General features: G+C 40.3%; 1 protein-coding gene across 20 annotated transcripts in view; it reads left to right on the forward strand.

The window, feature by feature from the left end:
- Nucleotides 1-23,668, forward strand: part of PDE8B (phosphodiesterase 8B) — a 292,972-nt gene that overhangs the window by 85,016 nt on the left and 184,288 nt on the right. The window contains exons 2-3 of one of the 20 annotated variants that reach the window (XM_081505919.1): nucleotides 6,828-6,858; nucleotides 23,078-23,085. The exons of the other annotated variants lie outside the window; for them this stretch is intronic. Of the exons in view, the coding sequence (XP_081362045.1) occupies nucleotides 6,828-6,858; nucleotides 23,078-23,085 (39 nt within the window). The remainder of the gene's footprint in view (nucleotides 1-6,827; nucleotides 6,859-23,077; nucleotides 23,086-23,668) is intronic. 20 annotated transcript variants of the gene reach the window in all.

Consider the following 23,668-nt stretch of genomic DNA (forward strand, 5'->3'; position numbering starts at 1 on the left):
TGCTTTGGTAGAAAAGAAGACTGTTTCTGATCAATATTTTGATTATTTTTTTCTGTTGCCATCTTCAAGGGCATTAGAGTTTGAGTAGATAATTCTCTATTTCAGCCTTTCCATTGAGGTCACTTTTTTTTTTTTTTTTTTACCAAGTCTAGTCTCTCAACTTATGAATCATATCCTATTACTGAGTAAAGCATCATATTTTTAGAGAGCAAATATCATTTAAGTGATACAAGTGATTTTTTTTCTATAAACACGGGCCCAGAAAAGGCAGCAAGTTGATTACTCAGTGTGCAAGGAGCAGAGAGCAGCAGGCACCAGGCTCATTGGGTGAATGTCTGGGTTGGAGCAACATGAGGCGCTCTTCCGAGGGTAGTTTGCATTTTCCTATATGAATATATTGGATCAAAGTAATTATGAAGAAAACAATGTTCCAAGCATGTTGCAATCTTATCATAAATGGTACACATTTTAAAGGATAAGGTATTGCAGTAGTCAGGCTCCAATGACAAAGTATGTCCTTTACCTGGAGGCACCTCAGTTGAGTTCAGTCACTCAGTCGTGTCTGATTCTTTGTGACCCCATGGACTGCAGCACGCCAGGCCTCCCTGTCCATCACCAACTCCCGGAGCCTACTCAAACTCATGTTCATTGAGTCGGTGATGCCATCCAACCATCTCATCCTCTGTCATCTCCTTCTCCTACTGCCTTCAATCTTTCCCAGCATCAGAGTCTTTTCCAGTGAGTCAGTTCTTCACATCAGGTGGCCAAAGTATTGGAGTTTCAGCTTCAACATCAGTCCTTCCAATGAACACCCAGGACTGATTTCCTTTAGGATGGACTGGTTGGATCTCCTTGCAGTCCAAGGGACTCTCAAGTCTTCTCCAACACCACAGTTCAAAAGCATCAATTCTTCGGAACTCAGCTTTCTTTATAGTCCAACTCTCACATCCATACATGACTACTGGAAAAACCATAGCTTTGACTAGACGGATCTTTGTTGGCAATGTAATGTCTCTGCTTTTTAATATGCTGTCTAGGTTGGTTGTAACTTTTCTTCCAAGGAGCAAGCATCTTTTAATTTCATGGCTGCAGTCACCATCTGCAGTGATTTCAGAGCCCAAAAAAGTAAAGTCTCTCACTATTTCCATTGTTTCCCCATCTATTTGCCATGAAGTGATGGGACCAGATGCCATGATCTTAAGTTTTCTGAACATTGAGTTTTAAGCCAACTTTTTCACTCTCCTCTTTCACTTTCATTAAGAGGATCTTTAGTTTTTCACTTTCTGCCATAAGGGTGGTGTCATCTGCATATCAGAAGTTATTAATATTTCTTCCAGCAATCTTGATTCCAGCTTGTGCTTCATCCAGCCTGGCATTTTGCATGATGTTACTCTGCATATGGAGAAGGCAATGGCACCCCACTCCAGTACTCTTGCTTGGAAAATCCCATGAACAGAGGAGCCTGGCGGGCTGCAGTCCATGGGGTCAGTGAGTCGGACACGATTGAGCGACTCCACTTTCACTTTTCACTTTCATGCCCTGGAGAAGGAAATGGCAACCCACTCCAGTACTCTTGCCTGGAGAATCCCAGGGACGGGGGAGCCTGGTGGGCTGCCGTCTATGGGGTCGCACAGAGTCAGACACGACTGACGCGACTTAGCAGCAGCAGCAGCACTCTGCATATAGGTTAAATAAGCAGGGTGACAAAATACAGCCTTGACGTACTCCTTTCCCAATTTGGAACCAGTCTGTTGTTCCATGTCCACTTCTAACTGTTGCTTCTCGACCTGCATACAGATTGCTCAGGAGGCAGGTTGGGTGGTCTGGTATTCTCATCTCTTTAAGAATTTTCCAGTTTGTGGTGATCCACACAGTCAAAGGCTTTGGCATAGTCAATAAAGCAAAAGTAGATGTTTTTCTGGAACTCTCTTGCTTTTTCGATGATCCAGCAGATGTTGGCAATTTGATCTCTGGTTCCTCTGCCTTTTCTAAATCCAGCTTGAATATCTGGAAGTTCATGGTTCACGTACTGTTGAAGCCTGGCTTGGAGAATTTAGAGCATTACTTTACTAGCGTGTGAGATGAGTGCAATTGTGCTGTAGTTTGAGCATTCTTTGGCATTGCCTTTCTTTGGGATTAGAATGAAAACTGACCTTTTCTAACCGACCTTTCCTGTGGCCACTGCTGAGTTTTCCAAATTTGCTAGCATATTGAGTGCAGCACGTTCACAGCATCATCTTTGAGGATTTGAAATAGCTCAACTGGAATTCCATCACCTCCACTAGCTTTGTTCATAGTGATGCTTCCTAAGGCCATCTGGACTTCACATTCCAGGATGTCTGTCTCTAGGTGAGTGATCACACCATCGTGATTATCTGGGTCATGAAGATCTTTTTTGTACAGTTCTTCTGTGTATTCTTGCCACCTCTTCTTAATATCTTCTGCTTCTGTTAGGTCCATACCTTTTCTGTCCTTTATTGAGCCCATCTTTGCATGAAATGTTCCCTTGGTATCTCTAATTTTCTTGAAGAGATCTCTCTAGTCTTTCCCATCCTGTTGTTTTCCTCTATTTCTTTGCAGTGATTGCTGAGGAAGGCTTTTTTTTATCTCTCCTTGCTATTCTTTGGAACTCTGCATTGAAATGGGTATAACTTTCCTTTTCTCTTTTGCTTTTTGCCTCTCTTCTTTTCACAGCTATTTTTAAGGCCTCCTTAGACAACCATTTTGCTATTTTGCATATCTTTTTCTTGGGAGTTGTCTTGATCACTGCCTCCTATACAGTGTCACGAACCTCCATCCATAGTTCTTCAGTCACTCTATCAGATCTAATCCCTTGAATCTATTTGTCACTTCCACTGTATAATCATAAGGGATTTGATTTAAGTCATACCTGAATGGTCTAGTGGTTTTCCCTACTTTCTTAAATTTCAGTCTGAGTTTGGCAATAAGGAGTTCGTGATGTTAGCCACAGTCAGCTCCTGGTCTTGTTTTTGCTAACTGTATAGGGCTTCTTCATCTTTGGCTGCAAAGAATATAATCAATCTGATTTCAGTATTGACCATCTGGTGATATCCATGTGTAGAGTCTTCTCTTGTGTTGTTGGAAGAGGGTGTTTGCTATGACCAGTGCGTTCTCTTGGCAAAACTCTATTAGCCTTTACCCTGCTTCATTCTGTACTCCAAGGCCAAATTTGCCTGTTACTCTAGGTGTTTCTTGACTTCCTACTTTTGCATTCCAGTCCCTTATAATGAAAAGGACATCTTTTTTGGGTGTTAGTTCTAGAAGGTCTTGTAGGTCTTGTAGAACCATTCAACTTCAGCTTCTTCAACATTACTGAAGGATTGTTAATACAAGTGAGGCTGGAGAGAAAAATAATTGACTGTGAGAGGTGTTGTTTGTTGTTGTTTATATATTTTTCTCAACACATCATTTTTGGGTGTTGAGAAAACACATCCTTCACGTCTTCAGATTCCAAATCACTATCTCCAAAGCCTAAGTCTTCAAAAATGATTGCCAAAAGCCAGTCAAAATATTAACATTTTCATTCTTGGAGAAATCTTCCAACAATGAAAGAAAAAGAAATTGAAGCTTGCTCCATGTATATATTTATTTTATTCATTTGAAATAAATAAAGGCAACTTACAGTTAACATACTTATATTTTAACATTTTTCATTTGAGATCATCCTCCAAAATGGCTGGAAAGAGTAGAGCAAAAGTTTTGGAGGAAAAGTTTGAGGACATCTGCTCTTTTAATTGCACAGACCTGATGTGAAATATGATGTTGAACCTTACAAGAATGGCAGTCTTGATATCATAATATCATTGGTCACAGTACATAACAGGAAAAGAAAATGTTTTTCCCTTATTTAAATTGACATATGCCAAAGTGGGTGCATTTAATATAATTGTATTAATAAAAAGGACTCTAATGAAGTTCTAGTATTCTATATTTTGTGTGTTTTAGTTACCATCAGTAGAAGTACGCCATCATATTCCTTTCATTAATGTCACCTAAAATGTTGCCAAAAACAATTATGGCATTGGGAATTTGTTTGGAATCAATTAAGTAGAGTGAGCTATATGATTCTGTCTTTACTTGAAGAATTTTACAATGTACCTTTCAGATCCTTTCCTTATCTATTGTGATTATAGCTCTGAAAGAATCCTGTTGCTTAGCAACTAGATTATATATGATGGAACTCCCTGAAAGAACTTCAAGTGTTAAGTTTTTAGAAATTGAGAGACACCTTGGACATTGTATATCTCTTAATTTTAAAAGTAAATAGGAATTGTGTTCAAGAAAGAATCACAGTGGAAAACTGTCTCAAATGTAGATGGAAAAGATCTCAGAACTATTTGAATAAATGCTTTCCAATTTAGAGAATTCAGTCATTAAAAAGTTTGAAATAATTGCTCAGAAGAATGATAGTTTGGTGTTCTTTTGAGATTTCTATCTCTAATGGATTTGTTACCGCCTCTTTTCTCTAGTCATTGTATTGTTACAGCAACCCCCACCCCCCACCAAAGAGACAGGTGTGTAATGACTCAGGTAGCTTCCTTCTGCCTTTTTCAGAAAGGAACTAATCTTCTACCTTTATTATTTGAGGTTTCTTGTTTTGTTTTTCTTTTGTGTCTACTTTGTACTTCTGAAATACGGTTAAATAACGGTTGGAACATTCAGTGTAACTTGAAAAGAATCATAGTTGGAATTTCTTTTCATCACTAGAAATTCTTTAGCATCGACTGATTTCACGTGTGCCTGCCTTGTTCTCTTTCTCCTGAAATGTCTTATGTTTTCGTGGCTGTGCCCAGCAGTAGCTGGTGATACTGTGCGGGCAGCAGTGAGAGCCCACTGGGTTTCTCAGTTTGTGTGTGTCTTCTTGGTACAGAGAAGAGTAGTTTCTTTAATAAATGGTGCCTTTGGGGGAGAGAGGGAGGTGTGGGTGTGTCTTCTGATTTTGTGAATCTCTTTTGTTCTCAAAGGACTCTTAATTTCTTTTGCTTGCTTCTTTTTTTCTCTTCACCATCAAGCATCCAGGGGATGTGACTCTCCAGGTCACCTCCCTTCCTGCAGAAGTGATGTCTCCAAAGACCTCCATCTTCACTCCTGCTGACTTCTCAGCCCTTTCCCTTCATTGCCCTGGTGCCCAAGCATCAGACTTGTTTTCAGTATTTCCACATGCAGGAGGGGACGCTCCTTCTGGAGGTAATTTTCATCTGTTCTGCTACTAGAAGCAGATGTAACTACCAGACTCTCTTCTCTGGCAAGGTTTCTGCAACTTTCACATGTTCGTTTCCTTCCGTGTGTATCAGCTGACGTTTCTTGTCTACTTCTTCTCCTAGTTATGCTATAGGCAGGGCAGGCTTCATGGGCACGTCACCAGTGCGTTTATAATATGGTTATATCTGGTGGGCAAAATCTCCCCTCACTATTCTTTATTTTGCAATTTTGAGGGGGCAATTCTGATGTCCTGTTCCATAAGAACTTTAAAATAGTTGCTTCCATTTCTCCTAAAATCTATGTTGGCATTTGGATTGGAATTTTATATGTTAGCTAAAGTTTAAACATTAATTTTAAAATGTAGAATTAATATTTATCAGTTTCCTTTCTGGGTTTTATAACTGTTGCTGCTATCATGTATGGAATTGGTTTTTATTTTTTAAAAGTTAAAAGGTTAGTATAGAGGAAGACTATTCATTTTTGTATCTGGATCTATTTCTTTTTCATTTTTTCTCCTGTGTTGTGATAGATTTTTTATTTGACCTTCTAGACCAAGGATCTACAAACTTCAAATTGCTTGCCAAAACCACTCTGCTGCCTGTTTCTATAAATAAATTTGTATTGGAACACAGCCAAACCCATTATGTGTGTATTATCTATGGCGGCTCTCATGCTACGATGGCAAAGTTGGGCAATTTCAACCGAGACCATATGGCTCACAAAGTCAAAAATATTTACTAACTTGACCTTTACAGGAAGTTTGCCAACTCCTGTTCCAGACTACTTATTTTGTTCTTGGTAGTGAATATTCTCTTTCAGTTAGTTATCAAATTTTAAAACTTTAAAAAAAAAGTCAATTATATCTCAAAACTGAAAGAAAAAATAAAAGTTATTTTAAGATTTTTTTAAAAGTTAAAAAAATGTTAGTTTCAGTAAATATTTTTTCTTTTAGCTACATCACTTTGAGAATTTGCATCCGTCTGTTCCTTACTGTTTTCTGTCATGTCCTCCATTAGTGAGACTCCATCCAGTTTCTTTGAGTCCTCTTTCAGGACCTGTGGGGTTTCTTCGCCTGTTCTGACGCAGAAGCCCTCAGCACTAGTGCATTGAGGCTGTGGAGGCTCCTGGGCAGTGTCAGACTTGGAAGGGCTAGGAGACCGGGTAGTCCTTGGGGCCACCCTTGGTCACAAAATGAGAAGAAACTGTAGTGATCCAGTGATGAGCAAGGAAGGCCTTTATTCTCCAGTCTTGACATGAGTGGGTGGGTGAACCAGCCTTGTGCAGTCTGTGAGGACCAAGACAAGGCTGTCCTCTGGGTCCAGCCAGACTGTGAGCCCTCAAAGCAAAGGGCTGTTCATAGTACCCTGGGCGTGCAGCCCTTTGCCCAGAACACATGCACATCCATGCATGTATCGACGCGTGCTGGCTGCCTTGCCTTGCACCCCCCGCCCCCCTAAGTCATATACCAGGTTACAAAGCCAGGACCGATTCTAGCCTCTTAAGAACTCCAGGCCTCAGCGGCCCTGTGCTTTCTAGGCCTCAGCAAAAGGCTAACTCTTATTTTCCCTACTTCAGAGTCATTTAGTGAGTTCACAGATAGGAAGTTAGGGATCTCTTTGTTGACTTCAAATCTGAGTATTTGCTTTTTTCCTGTTGCCTGCCTGACTATGCCAGGAAGGAATAGGTGGTGTAGGTGGTTATAATATAGAGCAGCTTGGGACCTGGCGTGTGTTTGATTAGGAGTTCAGTGGTTATCGGGAGGTGGTCTATATTGTTATCAATAAATGGAGGCTTGCAGTCCTGTGTACTTTCTTTTGTAGGTCTATGTATGCGTATGCACATATGCCCCCAGCCCCCCAGCTTAGCGCCGATTTTAAAATAAATATAGTATAAGTACTATGTACAGTCACACCAATAGGACCCAATCATGCAGGAGAAATAAGCCCCAAAGAGACAGATGCTCCAGAACTCTGTTTGTTATCCCTTCATCCATCTTCTAGAAGTTCTGTGAGAACACCGACTGGCGAGTGATGCTCATCGTTGCTGTGATTACAGAGAAAATGCTAGTTCAGCTGATTACTTGAACTTTTCCAGGTTCCAGAGGGTTCTCTTTGTACCAGGATTTGCAGATTTAGAAGGTGATCTATATTTGTTATTAATTACTTTTTTAAAGCTTTGGATCAGACAAGGTACAATTTAAATTTGTGAGTGTCCTTTATCTCTACAGGAATGGTTATTTATAATTATATGCCATTTATCATCATTTAATTATTAGAGTAATCAATTTATTTTCACATTGTCAGAATAGTTTTTGCTAAAGAGTCATAAACTGGAAATAATCCATGAAAGCAAAGACGGGTCATGTTTTGTTTATATACCACAAAAGAAGTGTAGCCCTGTGGGAGCTATTGTAATGCATTGTTTAGTCTACTTATCATGCCCTGACTGCATTCAAGTGTGTGGGCAATTGCATTATGCCTTCAACATTTACTAGTGCATTACTACTCTTATTGTAATCCCATTTGATTCGATTGCATTTCTAAAATCCTATAGTGGTTTCTATGAGTCCAACACAGAAATGATTTTTCCCTCTTACTCTATTTATCCATACAGTAAGTATACTGCTTTAGTCTTCAATAACTGAAGGAATTTTTTCCCCCTCTTTGTGTTGAGGACAAAGGTGGATTATAGAGAAAGCATGCCACATTAAGATTTTCTTCAAAAAACAGAAACTAAATAAGTAACTTCCAGGGTGCATCCTGAGCTCTGTAAAGGTTTATTCCATTCTGTACCTTCTCTGCCATTTCTGTGTTCAGACATCAACATCACAGATGTTCAGAAAGATGAAAAGGAGGTACCAAACAGTTACTTCCGGTACACTAAATTTGTAAGCATGAAGAGCCAATGACTGCATTTTAGAAAACATCTCAAGCCAAAAAAGAGCAGAAGCATATAGTTTTCTGAATAATCCTTATTTGATTAGAAATTCAGTTAACCAAAACATCCCATATCTTGAGCCCCAAGTTGGTATTTTTCTTAGCTCTGTTATCAGTTTGTTCAACAACAGTTTATTGAACCTCAACAAAGTTTGAGCCGCTTTTCCAGGTACCAGGGTAATAGAAATGAACTGAACAGTAATGAACAAAGAATTTGATAAGGTAAATCAGGCACAAAAAAAGCAAGAAATACACCTAATAAAATGATATAGAAGGTATTTTAAAAATATTCAGTAAATCCAGAAGAAGGGAGAAACATAGAGAAAAACAACAACCAAGAAATTGATCACTTAAACCTAGTCATATCAATAATTGCATTAAATGTCAGTGGTCTAAAAGGCAGAAATGCTCTTGTTAGATAAAAGAAAAGGTGAGATTCAATTATTTGCTGTCAATAAGACACCCACCTTAAGTATAAAGACACAGCAACGTTACTCGGAAAAGGATATAAGAAAAAATACTCGATGCTCAGTTCAGTTCAGTTCAGTTCAGTCGCTCAGTCGTGTCCGACTCTTTGCGACCCCATGAATTGCAGCACTCCAGGCCTTCCTGTCCAAAAGAGTTGGCTTAAAGCTCAACGTTCAGAAAACTAAGATCATGGCATCTGGTCCCATAACTTCATGGGAAATAGATGGGGAAACAGTGAAAACAGTGTCAGACTTTATTTTTTTGGGCTCCAAAATCACTGCTGATGGTGATTGCAGCCATGAAATTAAAAGACACTTACTCCTTGGAAGGAAGGTTATGGCCAACCTAGATAGCATATTTAAAAGCAGAGACATTACTTTGCCAACAAAAGTCCGTCTAGTCAAGGCTATGGTTTTTCCAGTGGTCATGTATAGATGTGAGAATTGGATGGTGAAGAAAGCTGAGCGCAGCAGAATTGATGCTTTTGAACTGTGGTGTTGGAGAAGACTCTTGAGAGTCCCTTGGACTGCAAGGAGATCCAACTAGTCCATCCTAAAGGAGATCAGTCCTGGGTGTTCATTGGAAGGACTGATGTTGAAGCTGAAACTCCAATACTTTGGCCACCTCATGCGAAGAGTTGACTCATTGGAAGAGACCCTAATGCTGGGAAGGATTGGGGGCAGGAGGAGAAGGGGATGACAGAGGATGAGATGGTTGGATGGCATCACTGACTTGATGGACTCCATGCTGACACTAATTAAAAAACAAAGCTGAAGTGGCTATATTAGTATAAAAATGAATTTTGGAACTAAGAATATTACCAGTGATAAATATTATCATCTCATAATCAAAAAGATGCCAATGAATCAAGAGAATATGACAATACTAAAAGAATTATGCATGTCATAATAATACTTCAAAATATATTAAAAGAAAAACTGATAGAACTGAAAGGAAAAATAGATGAATCCACATTTATAACTGGAGATTTTCCTACCTTTTTCTTAATAATAATTTGGAGAAGAGTGTACCAGGCAGAAGAAAAGGTATATGCAAGGGTTCTGGGGTCAGGAAGAGTTTGCAAGTGTGTTTGGAGCAGAGTGAGTTGAGGCATGGTCCTTGGTAGGCCAGAGAGGCAGGCAGGGGCTCAATTGCATAGGACTTTATGGACAATGTAAGGAGGTTATGTAAGCATAAAAACGAACTGGAGACCAAAAATATTTGCTTCATACTGTAACTTTGATTTAATATTTAATATTTAGGTGGCTCTCAGATATCTCCATTGCCTAAAACTGAATATAATAGATGACAAAGAGTCCCACACATTAAGGAATAGGCTGGACCATCAGGAAAACAGTTGTGTCTCTCCCATCACCCCTTCAAACCTGTTCTGTTAGCTCTTTCTTCTGCATCTCCAGTTTGTATCTCAGGGATCTGTCACAGATTTTGAGTCTCATATTCAGTTATTAAAAAGTTCATCTGATCTAAGTCAAAATTCCCATCCCCCATCTTCCAAGTCAGTGCTTCTCTGCTTCCCTCAGTTCAAGGCTGACCTTGTCTTGAAAACCTGCAGCTGAGAGAGGCTGTGTGGCCTTCATCTCTGCTCTTCTTGCCCCACTTCGTCCTGCACAGGCTCCTGGTTCCTCAGGGCCTGGGTGGAGAGAATGAGAGGTAAAACATGGGACATGGGGCCTTTTTGGGTTTTTTAATTTTCTTGGTTTAAGTACCTTCTCTTATGGCATAGTTTGGTTACCCGCTGCCAGGTCTTCTGTAGATGAGCCTCCACAGTATGGGGACTCTTACTTCAGCTTTTGGCCATTTAATATCCTGTGACACGCAGAAAAAAGTTTGTATAAATAAAGCTCTCATTTACACTTCATTGTACTAATATAAAAAAAAAACAACTAATTTATTCAATAATATTTTGAAAAGTTCTAATATAGCTATACAAATTTAAGACCTTGCTAAATTCGAAGGGTTACTTTGAAATCAGTTCATCAGGAAAATAAGAGGCCTCTCTCTGTAAGGAACATTTTAAAAAGTGATGTTTAAAAATTAGCCACCATTTATGTAAATGCTTCTGGAAAATTTTACATACAATTTAGTGATTTGGTAAATTAGAAAATATTAAGTACCCTCAGAGGTCAGTTTCCTAAGATTTGATTATTTATTGATTTCATAATAAAAAATATATTCTCAGGCATTTTTTTATGATTTCCACTAAGGCTCACTTCTTACTCAGTTGTTGGTCCATTTTCCTGAAACACTCTGTTTCTTCATCAGAGAAGTGGTAAAAAAAAAAAATCATGACTTTTCTAATATTGACTAGAGATGGAGAAACAAATTAGAAACAACTATCAAGACCATCCTTCAGTTCTGTGGGGTTGTGAAGAAACCACTGATTCTGTTTCAGAGATCGATATATTCCAATCCTTTTAAATGTCCAGAAATAAAAACAGCCTGACATCTTTAAAACATTTAGAGAAAGTCTAATGGCTTAAAATAGTCAGAAGCCATCCTGTTAGAATTTTCTCAGGTAGGTAATAAAACCAGCCTGCAGTCTTTATGAAAAGAACTGGCCGTACGATACATGTAGATGCAGTGGTGAGAATGTTGTCTCCATGGAGAGAGGAAAAGATCGCTCTAATCCCTTCCAATCTGCATGTAAGCCCAAGGCCTTCTGAGAGGTGGAAGTGAAAAGGTGGTTAAATATTTCTCTTTTGCATGTATTGGAAACCAAGATGAAGTTAAGCAATGATTGATAATGCTTTGGCATGATTCTGGGAACTACACTTATTATTCTGCATTTTGCTCTCAGTTATGCCGTTTAGTTCCTAACTAATCACTGGCATTTAAACATAGTAGTGTAATTTATGGCTGTCAACTGGACTTTCCTTCCTCTCCTCTCTATGTTCATTGCCAGATACCCTTTCTGTCTTATGAGGAGCCACCCAGATAGTCAGCCAGTGGGTCTGCTCCATGTACTGGACCTGTAATGTGCTGGGTGATGCTAGAGTTGATTCCAATAAGGTCCCTTTCAAGGGTTTGCAAGAGGGAGAAAGATGTCCTCGTGTCCTCTGAATCCTGATGTTTGGCTGGGTCCTATGCCTAACTTTGAGAAGTTTACCCCAACTTTGCTTTCAGCCACACAGAGGATTTGCTATGTGTGGCTTTGGCAAAGAATCTTATATTCACAGTGAAATCATTTTTATTCCCGTGTAACATTTGATGGTGCTCCTCTGCAGATTGTGGCTAGTCTCCTGTTTTCCATTTTTCCTTTTTGCGTCTTTGCTTAGGATATAATAAGTTGGGCTACATTTTTTGTACATGAAAAACTTTTTTTAAAAAAATGAGAATACTGTGCCTTAAAAAGAGTATCAGGAAATGCATATCTTTTTCAGTTTATACAGTAAACATGGTAACAATATCTTTCATGTCTATTTTGTGGCCAGTTAAGATAGAAAAATCCTGCTGGTGGAAATCAGGGTAGGGCTAGTGAAAACATCTGTTGAGAAAAAAAAAGCAAGAATGACAGAAAATGAAGAGAAACAGGGGGATAGACAGAAAAAAGTGCACACAGAGAAAAAGGGAGACAGAGGAGCCTCTGTATGTTTTTTAATATGTTCTGTATTAGTAAAATGGTCATTGATTAGCTTGTCCACAATCTCTCTGTCAGTGTTATTTTGCAGAAATAGAACTGAGAGTGGAAACCAAATGTCCTCCTTTTTTTGCCCCTACTGAAATATTACAGAACTAATCCCTACTGGAGGCATCATGCTGGTATTCATTTTCAAAACACATGATTATGGAGGAGTAGAAAGTAACAGGAGAAGGCAATGGCACCCCACTCCAGTACTCTTGCCTGGAAAATCCCAGGGACGGCGGAGCCTGGTGGGCTGCCATCTGTGGGGTCACACAGAGTCAGACACGACTGAAGCGACTTAGCAGCAGCAGCAGCAGCAGAAAGTAACAGGGTTGATTACATACCCTTTACACAAAAATAGATTTCCATACTTTATACTTTTTCATCACTTGGGAACATTGTGTGTCTTTAGGCTTAAAACTCAACATTAAAAAAACTGTGATCATGGCATCCAGTCCCATCAGTATATGGCAAATAGAAGGGGAAAAAGTGGAGGCAGTGTCAAATTTTATTTTCTTGGGCTCCAAAATCAACTGTGGACAATGACTGCAGCCATGAAATCAAAAGATGCTTGTTCCTTGGAAAGAAAGCTATGAGAAACCTTGACAGTGCATTAAAAAGCAGAGACATCCCTTTGCCAACAAAGATCCATATTGTCAAAGCTATGGTTTGTTCATTTGTCATGTATGAATGTGCAAGTTGGACCATAAAGAAGGCTGAGTGCCAGAGAATTAATGCTTTCGAATGTGGTGCTGGAGAAGACTCTTGAGAGTCCCTTGGATGGCAAGGAGATCAAACCAGTCCATCCTAAAGGAATTCAACCCTGAATATTCACTGGAAGGACTGATGATGAAGCTGAAGCTCTAATACTTTGACTACATGATGTGAAGAGCTGACTCATTGGAAAAGACCCTGATGCTGGGAAAAATTGAAGGCAAAAGGAGAAGAGCACAGCAGAGGATGAGATGGTTGGATTGCATCACCGACTCAATGCACATGAGTTTGAGTAAACTCCAAGAGATAGTGAAGGACAGGGAAGCCTGGCGTGCTGCAGTCCATGGGGTCCCAGAGTCAGACATGACTTAGTGACTGAACAACAAGGCAGTATGTATGTGCAAAATACATTCCTTAGCTTATATTTAATTTGGCACCTTGTATTACCGTTCTTATTCCATGTCGAGTAGTAGTTGTGCCCTCTGGTTTTCTCATTCTGTCTGCACTTGTTGGAACATACTTATGTCAGCAACCCATCATGGCACATCCTCTAGGGGAGGCCAGATAGACTTGGAGACAAATGATTTCTCTCCCCAAATCCATTTTGCAAACCAAAAGACCGGAGGCCCCTCTCTGTTTAGAAGTGGGTGCCTGCTCCATCCATTGAGATACTTTCAACTGATTTCATAAGAATTAGTACTGGTCAGCTTTTCTTTTCACTTGGCATGTGATATAATACCCTTAACAGGAGACTTAACTTTTTTTTTCCTGATATATTGATAATTTTTAAAGGCTCTCCTGGAGATTGATTGGAATGGGCATGGCTGTCACTTCATGGAAATTGACCAAATTGACTCTAAGATGTGTGCTGTAAACTTTCACCAAAATAGAAGCAAGATGGAGCAAACAAAGTGACATGATTAGTGGGTTACACAGATGCCATCGAGGAGAATTTTGGCCTGATTAGTGAGAAGTGAAAAAGGGGGCAAAGACTCAGTGACAGGTGAGAGCAGAACACTTTTTGGTCAGAAATAGGAAATGTTTTTAGTGAGTTAAGATCAAAATGAAATTTTATTCAAATGCTGATCTTGCAGTAGGTTAAATCATGTATTCTAATGTTGCAGTGTGCTTTCTTGGAATATATTTAAGTAAGTAAGAACCTTTGTTTCTTGGGTCATGCTTAAGTGAATAAAAGCTTTTATTCTCTAGTACCCAGAACTTTATGCTCTATACTTTGTGTCTGAAATGCTCTTGTAGACTCTGGTAAATAGTTTTTAACAGAACAAATTGGATTCTTCTATGCTAAAAGAATAAATGACAGGAACCCACCATCCTGCTTCCCTTCCCCACCCATTGGAGTAGGATGATTTGAAAATATAGTATATTCATATGCTGTATTTAAAAGTTGAGGTGGTGGTGGTTTAGTTGCTAAGTCATGTCCCGACTCTTGCGACCCCATGGACTATAGCCTGCCAGGCTCTTCTGTCCATGGGATTCTCCAGGCAAGAATACTGGAGCGGGTTGCCATTTCCTTCTCCAGGGGATCTTCTTGACCCAGGGATCGAACCCAGGTCTCCTGCATTGCAGGCAGACTCTTTACCAACTGAGCTACAAGGGAAGCCCTAAAAGTTGAGGAGGTTTCACCAATTTATGTCATTGCTAAAGGTGTCCAGTATATAGCCTTGTGTGCTGACTTCTTTCATTTGGCATAATGTTTGCAAGATTCATTCATGTTATACCACATATCAGAATGTCATACCTTTCGAGGGGTCAGCTTTTAAATTTATTACCTTTTTACACAAAGTAGAAGAAAATAATATAGGATTAAAACTGCAAAAGTAGTTAATTGGTAGAACACACATACACACAAATACATCTATTTCTGCTTTATTGACTATGCCAAAGCCTTTGACTGTGTGGATCACAATAAACTGTGGAAAATTCTGAAAGAGATGGGAATACCAGACCACCTGATCTGTCTCTTGAGAAACCTGTATGCAGGTCAGGAAGCAACAGTTAGAACTGGACGTGGAACAACAGACTGGTTCCAAATAGGAAAAGGAGTCTGTCAAGGCTGTATATTGTCACCCTGCTTATTTAATTTATATGTAGAGTACATCATGAGAAACGCTGGGCTGGAAGAAGCACAAGCTGGAATCAAGATTGCTGGGAGAAATATCAATAACCTCAGATATGCGGATGACACCACCCTTATGGCAGAAAGTGAAGAAGAACTAAAGAGCCCCTTGATGAAAGTGAAAGAGGAGAGTGAAAAAGTTGGCTTAAATTTCAACATTCAGAAAACTAAGATCATGGCATCCAGTCCCGTCACTTCATGGCAAATAGATGGGGAAACAATGGAAACAGTGAGAGACTTTATTTTGGGGGGCTCCAAAATCACTGCTGATGGTGATTGCAGCCATGAAATTAAAAGATGCTTACTCCTTGGAAGGAAAGTTATGACCAACCTAGACCGCATATTAAAAAGCAGAAACATTACTTTGTCAACAAAGGTCCGTCTAGTCAAGGCTATGATTTTTCCAGTAGTCATGTATGGATGTGAGAGTTGAACTATAAAGAAAGCTGAATGCTGAGGAATTGATGCTTTTGAACTGTGGTGTTGGAGAAGACTCTTGAGAGTCCCTTGGATGGCAAAGAGATCCAACCAGTCCATTGTAAAGGAGATCAGTCCTGGGTGTTCATTGGAAGGACTGATGTTGAAGCTGAAACTCCAATACTTTGGCCACCTGATGCAAAGAGCTGACTCATTGGAAAAGACCCTGATGCTGGGAAAGATTGAGGGCAGGAGGAGAAGGGAACAACAGAGAATGAGATGGTTGGATGGCATCACCAACTCAATAGACATGAGTTTGGGTATACTCTGGGAGTTGGTGATGGACAGGGAGGCCTGGCATGCTGTGGTTCATGGGGTCGCAAAGAGTTGGACGCGACTGAGCGACTGAACTGAACTGAACACACACACACAAAATCTGGACAGGAAGACAAGCTTATTTACAGTGAAGAAACACATATGATTATGGTAGTTTATATATGAAACATTAAAAAAAAAAGTCAGACATATGCTACATGGATACCCCTGTTTGCCGCAATATTGACGGGGAGAAAATAACACATATTTAGGGACAGATATGCCACAAGGTCCAGGTTTTATAGCATCAGGGCAATAAACTCACAAAACTAGATTATAGCTAGTTAATCAGTTTAAGAATTGTTCCCAAATATGTCACATTTCCAGCCTTCAGAGGTTCATTCCTACAGGTTTCGACTACTCCATCCATGCGGACCAAGAGCAGCCAATGTTACCGTAAAATGAGACTCTTGAGGCTTCCCTTTAAAGGCTTAGTCTGGTCTTGAAATTTTACTAGGATAAGAGTATTTCTACTGAAATGAATCTTGACTAAGCACAGGAAGACTTTTGTCCTTTATTGTCTGGTCTTGGAGTAAAGATCATAGCTGTGACTCTTAAACCTTTTATGTACTTTAAGAACTTCATTTCTTTTTATTGCTGAAAAAGTGTTTTATTGTATGGATGTAACATGTATTATTTATGGACATTAGGATGCTTACACTTTTTGGCTGCTATGGTAATGATGATATTAACATTCACGTGCAAACTTATATAATGACATGTGTTTTAGTTTCCCTTGAGTACATCCCTAGGAATGGAATTGCTGGGCCATGTTGTCATTCTATATTTAACTTTTTGAGGAACTAGGATACTGTTCTGCAAAGCAGCTGTACACATTTCCATCGTCACTAGCAGTGTGTGAGGGTCCCAATATCTCTACATTGTCATTAACACTTGTTACTATCTGTCTGTTTTATAGTGGGGACAGTTTTTAGAGTGGAAATGAGCACTTACCAGTCGCATCTAGTCTGAATCAGGTGTGACTACCTTGACCACGAAGCCTGATTTACCCTAGCACACTGGGGAACGGGGGGTGGGTGGGGGGTTGGCTAAAAGTAGCAGAAGAGGGGACTTGGGGGACATTTTGGGAAGTGGGGTGTCAAGTGCCAGGAAATTAGATATAGTCAAACCTGGGAGAACATGACCAGGTTTATCATAATGTCCTGTGGGAAGTTATTACTGTTTAAAGTTATCAAACCTACAGTTATTTGGAAAAAGAGTCAAGGCCCTTAAAATCATCATTTCAGGGTACGATTTTGTTATCACTGTTGATAGTATTATACAATAGATCATTTTTGTTCAGTAGGTAAAAACAACTCACCCCGGTGAACCATAAGCCGTTTCGTCCAAAATCGGCTCCCAGGAGCAAATATATAATAGGAAATCGCATCAGACCTTCACCTTACTGTGGTTTGTTACTGGGGACATTCTTTTGACATTGAAATGCATCTTTGGCATTTGAAATAGGCCTCTCCTGTTTGCTTGCGCGGGTCATTAGATTTTCAAGTTTCACAGATTTTTGTCCACTGATGCTTTTTTTATATTGTTAGTGACCAGCTGGTAGTGTTTTTGTGAGATGTCTCATGAGGGTGTCTCTGGCCCTCTACCTGTGGCAACTGACTCACACAAATAGCAATAACTCACAGTACTCTTGCAGACTGAGTAGGGTGATACTATATAGGACATCAGCTGATCCAGAAAGCAAGACATCATAAATAATGGTGATTTTATGGGACAATAAGTACTGACTGGCCTCCAATACTGACAAAACATATTCTTCTATTTGAAATGGTCTGTTGTGTTGTTGACTTTTATCTACTGATGGAAATTTGTATATCAAAATATTTTCTTTCTTATGTATTGCCAGAAAGCTCAGAGCTGAATTATTTTGTTCAACCATAGTAACTAATTCATTAATGTCTTTAATATGATAATTTCTGAGCTTCATCCAATGTTTTTTTTAACTATATTTTTATTTATCTTAAATCTTATGGGTTTTTTTTTTAATTGTCAGTCACCTTTGAACTTTTAAAAACTCCCCCTTGTAAAATACTACTGTTCTTTCTCTTCAAAATCGTAGGCCTCTTGAAACTCTGATGATTTGATTTAAGTGGCCTTTCTTAGTGCTGCCCTCTCTTTCGGGGATCCCTTCCATCTGGTCATCCCCTGTTTGTTCGTGCTTGGAAAGTATTAAGAGAATAGCTCTTCGGGTGTTCTTCCAGAATTTAATTTGAAAAGGCAGAATGCTTGATAAAGAGGCACTTATCTCAAGGTTAAATATCCTGCAGGGGAAATGGGCTGAAGTTTAAACTGCAAGCCCTTCTGAGATAATTCACATTGTCCTTGATTGAAATGTATAGACATGAAATAGTCTCTCTACTTCCCCTTCTTTTCTGGGGGACAGGCGGGAGTACCTCCTCTAAAGTTGGTGTAAGAACTGCTCCTCTCTCAGGGCCTTTCAGAGAGTTCAGCATGAACTCTGCCTTGACTGGGCTGCTCAGGGAATAGGGTTACAGCACCCCAGCATGGTGGGGTGGCGGGGGCCTCAGAGGGGTCTTGTGCCTGTGAGTAGCTTGCCACATAGCAATATCATCCCTGAGGTGGAAGAGAGGTACAGTCCACTCCTTGGACATTCTTTTTTTGCCTATGCCCTAAAATTTATTTATAACCCCCAAATCAATACTTGCAGTGCTTTTGTGGTCATTCCTGGACCTGGGCAGAGCAGCGAACAATGTGGATCATCCAATGTGCACGTCCCCGGCGGAGAGGTTGAACAAGGGAACTCTCTGCCTTCTCCTTTCTGCTCTCAGTCCCTAACCAAGCGTGCTCGTCTCACAGTCTGTTTAGTGTGATGGCCCCACATTTTGGTGCTTTTCGTTGATTTCACTGTTTACGGAGCCCCTAAGCACCATATGGAAGTGCTATTTGGTATTCCTGAGCGCACAAAAGCTGTGATGTGTCATGAAGAACATACATGTGTTAGATAAGCTTCCTTCAGTCATGGATTCCAGTGCTCTGGGCCATGTGTTCAATGTTAATCAATCAACAACATATTAAACAAGATATCTTTCAGCAGAAACACAGGTAAAACAAGGTTATATATAGGTTGGTTGACAAAAATGTTGTGACCAGAGGCTCGCAGGAACCTAACCCTAACTTTCCCCTAGGAGCAGTGGTTCTGTGTTTATTAATTCAGCATTTGCAATGACTTTATAGACCATAACTACCACAGATGGTGAGAATCAGCTGTCTCTTTTCCTGCCCTCCTAATTTAAGTCTGGAGGACTCTGCCTTCAAGCTCTCCAGGATGAAACATGGGGCTTGTTTATTGTTTATTTTTTTCTCATTTTCTATTACATTTTTCTTTTTTTCCTCTTTTTTTTCTCATTTCTTGGCTTCGTTTCCTCTGGAGAATTCTGCAAATATTATGTAATGCTGAATTGAGTTTTTGAAAACCTAGTCGAAGTCATCTACAAGGATTTTTGTTCCACACATTGAACCAGTGTTTAACCAGATGGAGAACTCGGCCTTTCCTCAGGCTTGTCTCCTTAGTATTTTTACAGGATGTAGTAAATGTGAGAATGTGCATGTTTTTTTGTTTTCTTTATTTACTAGGAATTCATAATGTGGAAAACTGCATCTTTCCACAGAACTTAAAGAATGATTTATTGGGCATTGAATTATACAACATTATAAATCTAGAGAAAATCATTAACAATAAAATATTAAAAGATGAGGATCATATTTAGTGAACTAATTTCATGCAATGAATCATGTCATAGCCTCCAATGCAGAAGCCTTTGAATGGGCTGAAAAAATTACAGATTTCTGTAGGCTTATTTATAGCCTTAATCCTTATTTTCTTAATCTTTTTTTCTCGAAAGAGTCTTCCTGAATAAGAAAGTTTGGTAGGCATTAAGTAATAATTATTGCAAAACATTGATAAAAAATAAAACAATATTTTTCAAAAACAACATGAATTTTTGAAAGTTAATTATGGAATCTGATTCATTCTCTATCCCTTAAGCCCACCTGATACATTCTCCTGTCTTCAGATTTGCTCATTGATCGGTTGAGTGACTCATTCACCTCTTCCTACTTCCTGAAGGTTTAGCATCAGTGTTAAAAATATCAAGAAAACACTGCACAGCAGGTTGAAGTGAGAGTGTTGCGTCATTTTTGAGTTGTGCCTCCCTTTCTGCACTTAAGAAGGGCTGCCCTGAGCAGCCATGTACCCTGGCAGATCTCACAGGGGTCAGTGAGACAGCTCTCTCTTCTGGAGTCTGAAGCACAGCTAGCAGCCCGCACTGTGCCCGTCTGACTTTGAAACCCCTGCCCTGTGTCTCATCCCTTACTGACTCTCACGTTGTTCCCTGCTCTTCAGATCAAGATCTTAATCGAGGTTTCTCACCAGCCTCTTCAGTTATCATGGTGACCCAGTCCCCAGACAGTGGGCAGCTTTCATAAGACTTCTTGTATGCTGTGAAATTATTACAAAGAGATGGCTTACGAGAGAAATCAGAAGAGAGTCCAGGTGATGGCAGAGTCCTTAGTGAGCAAATGAATTGTCTACAAGTGAATCTGGAAATTGTTTGTTTAGTTGGAGATTAGAATGAGACGTTTCCTGGAACACATAAACAATGAGCAGATTCCTTGAAGAGATCTCCTTACAGAACAATGTGTATCACCCACCAAGTTTGTTTAGTGATTGTCCTTAATTTTCACATTAAGGAAAAAAAAAACCTGGTGGACAAAAGGTGACTGATTGGGCCTTAGGAATGCGAGAAGTTATTCAGCTAAAGGATAGTGACCCCTGTTGACCATTGAGCAGCTTCATTTGCTTTTGTACTTTCAGCATCTCATTTTCTCCCACGCTCCGTCTTAACCCTTCACTCCCACCCCTACTCTGTGCTCTTAGCACCTATTAAGCAATGGACTGACTTGATGATGTATTTGGACGAGGGATCCTGAAGCTTCTAAATCTCAGGCTCGATTAGCCACCTTGCGTGATGAGGCCTTTAGGGGGATGCATGTGCACAGAGGATAGTGTAGTGACTATTGAAGGCTCTTGCTGTTAAATCTTGCCCTCCCCGGTTCGGGGTGGGACTGGGAAATCTTCCTCCACCAGACCATGTGGAGAACTCCTTGAACAGAAGGAAGAACCAACCAGAGACCCCACTTCTCTCTCAGAGGTGCAGCAGGGCTGGCAGGATCAAGACTTTCTCTCAGAGTGACTCCAGTTGCCCTGGCATACTTCACCTGCTAGATATGGGTTTGGGTGGTAGAGGAGGGGTGCTTTGGAGTCACACAGGACATCAAAAACCTCCTGATAACAGTGCCCTTCCAAGTGTAGAGTACAGGCTCATCCCTCACTATTTGTTCAGGAATTCAGCCAGTCCTTGGGGTTAAAACTGTTCATGGAATCCCTGACATGATGACATTGTGGGAACACTGGCCAAACTCCCAGCAGAAGAGACTCCAAACTGTAAAGGGATGTACTGTAACTGCATTTCAGTAGTCGGATCCTGCCTTTTACTTGCCTCTTCCTAAGTCACTGCAGTAATGGGCCACCAATAATCAAGAAGTAAAGGATGTAACAGTTCAACAGTATCAAGAAGTAAAGGATGTCACAGGCCATAGGATTTCCATTTGGAGATCAGTGGGAGTGGAGCATGTGGTGGGGTGGGATGCGGATGAGGCAAAGGCAGGTAGAGACATCTCGCAAATTTCCAGTTGCATCTGGAACAAAGAAGGTGGTGGCTTAGGGTCACAGGGCCAATTCATTTTTGAAGATGTGAAAAATAACATTTTTGAGAGCAGGTGGAAATATTAGTAAAAGAGGGAATAATAGACAGGACATGGCCAAGGATTAGGCCAGAAAGAGTAGAATCAAGAATGGCTAGAAGGAAATGGAAGGAAAAGACACTGAGGCAGTGGTGGACATCCCCAAGGGTACTCAGTCTACTGAGTAGCCTTCTCGAAGGCTGCCCAGGTGCCAGGTGCTTCCTGTACCTTCTAAGCTGTACTTTCTGGTTACTTCGTGTTTTAAGATGAGAAAACTGGACCTCAGAGCGGGTACCTCAGCTGATATGTGGGGGAGGCGGGTGTCACTCAGTCAGTGTGACTTGCCGACTCGGCTCAGCAGGAGTCTTGCTACTCAAAGTGTGGTCCTCAGAACAGCAGCACGTGAAGACCTGTTAGAAATGTAGTCTAGGGATGGCCACAGCCTTGGGCTGAACCTGACCTGCATTTGGACACCGTCCCCATGTGGTGTGTCTACAAGTGAAAATTTGAGAACCCTGGTCTGAACCTTGGCCCCCTGCTGTCCCTGAGAATGGAATGTTGGCTTGGCTCCCTGCAGAGCGGGGTGGGTGGGGGCGAAGGCTGGGGGGAGGGAAGGGAGAGGCTGGGGGAGGAGTGGAACAGCAGGCATCGGAATATGATAGGCTGTATTAAGAGAAAACTGCTAAAATGTTATGATGCCTGAGAATTCACAGGTCAAGGCTAGACTGGGTAATGGCTTCAGACAAGTCGATGTAATTGTGCTTTCCGGAGAGAATGCCCAAGTGACCTTGATTGACTCTGGTTTGTTCTAATATTCTTAGCTGCCCAGTCTCCCAGGAGTGTCATGGCACAGCTGGCTGATTTCTTATCAAAAGACTTGCTGGGAATACTATATATAAAATAGAAAACAAGAAGAACCTACTTGTAGCACAGGGAGCACTACTCAGTACTCTGTAATGGCGTATATGGGAAAAGAATCTTAAAAAAAGAGAGTGGATATATATATGTATATATGTAGAACTGATTCACTTTACTTACACCTTAAACTAATACAACTTTATAAATCAACTATACTTCAATAAAAATTAAAAAAAAAAAAAGAATTGCAGCACCTTACACATGGCCTGTTTTTTCACAGCTTGATGCCCCAAGAACATGTGGTTCCTACACTCTCCTCTTTGATTTGTCCTTTAAACCTCCTCCTGCAAAGATGTCCTCGCCTACCCGGCCCCCGTGTCATTGGGCCACCACTCTGTGTGTGCCCCCAGTCACCATCTACAAGGCTGGGGCTGGTTCGTGGTCTCTGAAGGGCTCACCACGGTGCCTGGCACATAATAAGTGGTTGGTAAGCACTACTGTCTGTGATTAGCTTCAGAGCAGGAATCAAGGTGTATTAGTTGAGAGCAGAACCTGTGGTTGAGAGAGAGTGGCTCGATATAAAGTAGGCAAAAAATAGCCAATGATCCTAGCCAGCGCCATATTGAAGTGATGACTGAGAATTTTTTGTGCTGGGAAGGGAAGGGCCAGAGGGCAAGATGGAGGCAGAGGAATGGTCTTGAATGTCTCTGCTGCTATGAGGGTAGTTATAAGGTGAGGGGAAAGAAGCCATCATTTTGAGGAAACTAGCTCATCCAAATCATTCTAATTGTAAGAAAGCTTTGTATTTGTTATTGCTGGTTTTACAAGTTAGAAAAAAATGTATGAAAGGGCAGAGTTTTATTTTTAGGTTATGGATATGTCTTTGTGCTATGCTGAGGCCTTTGTGATCAATGTACTATATATACCAGCTCCCATCTTAATGTACACATTTTATAGAACCTAAAGTCCAGTTTTACCATTTGTATAGTTATTTTTTGATATTTTGTTTTATTAATGTGTAGTTATTTTCAGAGTTATTGAATCTTTGCTTCTATCCTTAATTCTAGCTGTAATTTATTTCAAATCAGTTTCTTGACCAGATATGTAATAACC

Source organism: Giraffa tippelskirchi, chromosome 7 (assembly GCF_054371585.1).
Source record: "Giraffa tippelskirchi isolate mGirTip1 chromosome 7, T2T-mGirTip1v1.2.pri, whole genome shotgun sequence".
In the NCBI taxonomy this organism is placed as follows: Eukaryota; Metazoa; Chordata; class Mammalia; order Artiodactyla; family Giraffidae; genus Giraffa; species Giraffa tippelskirchi.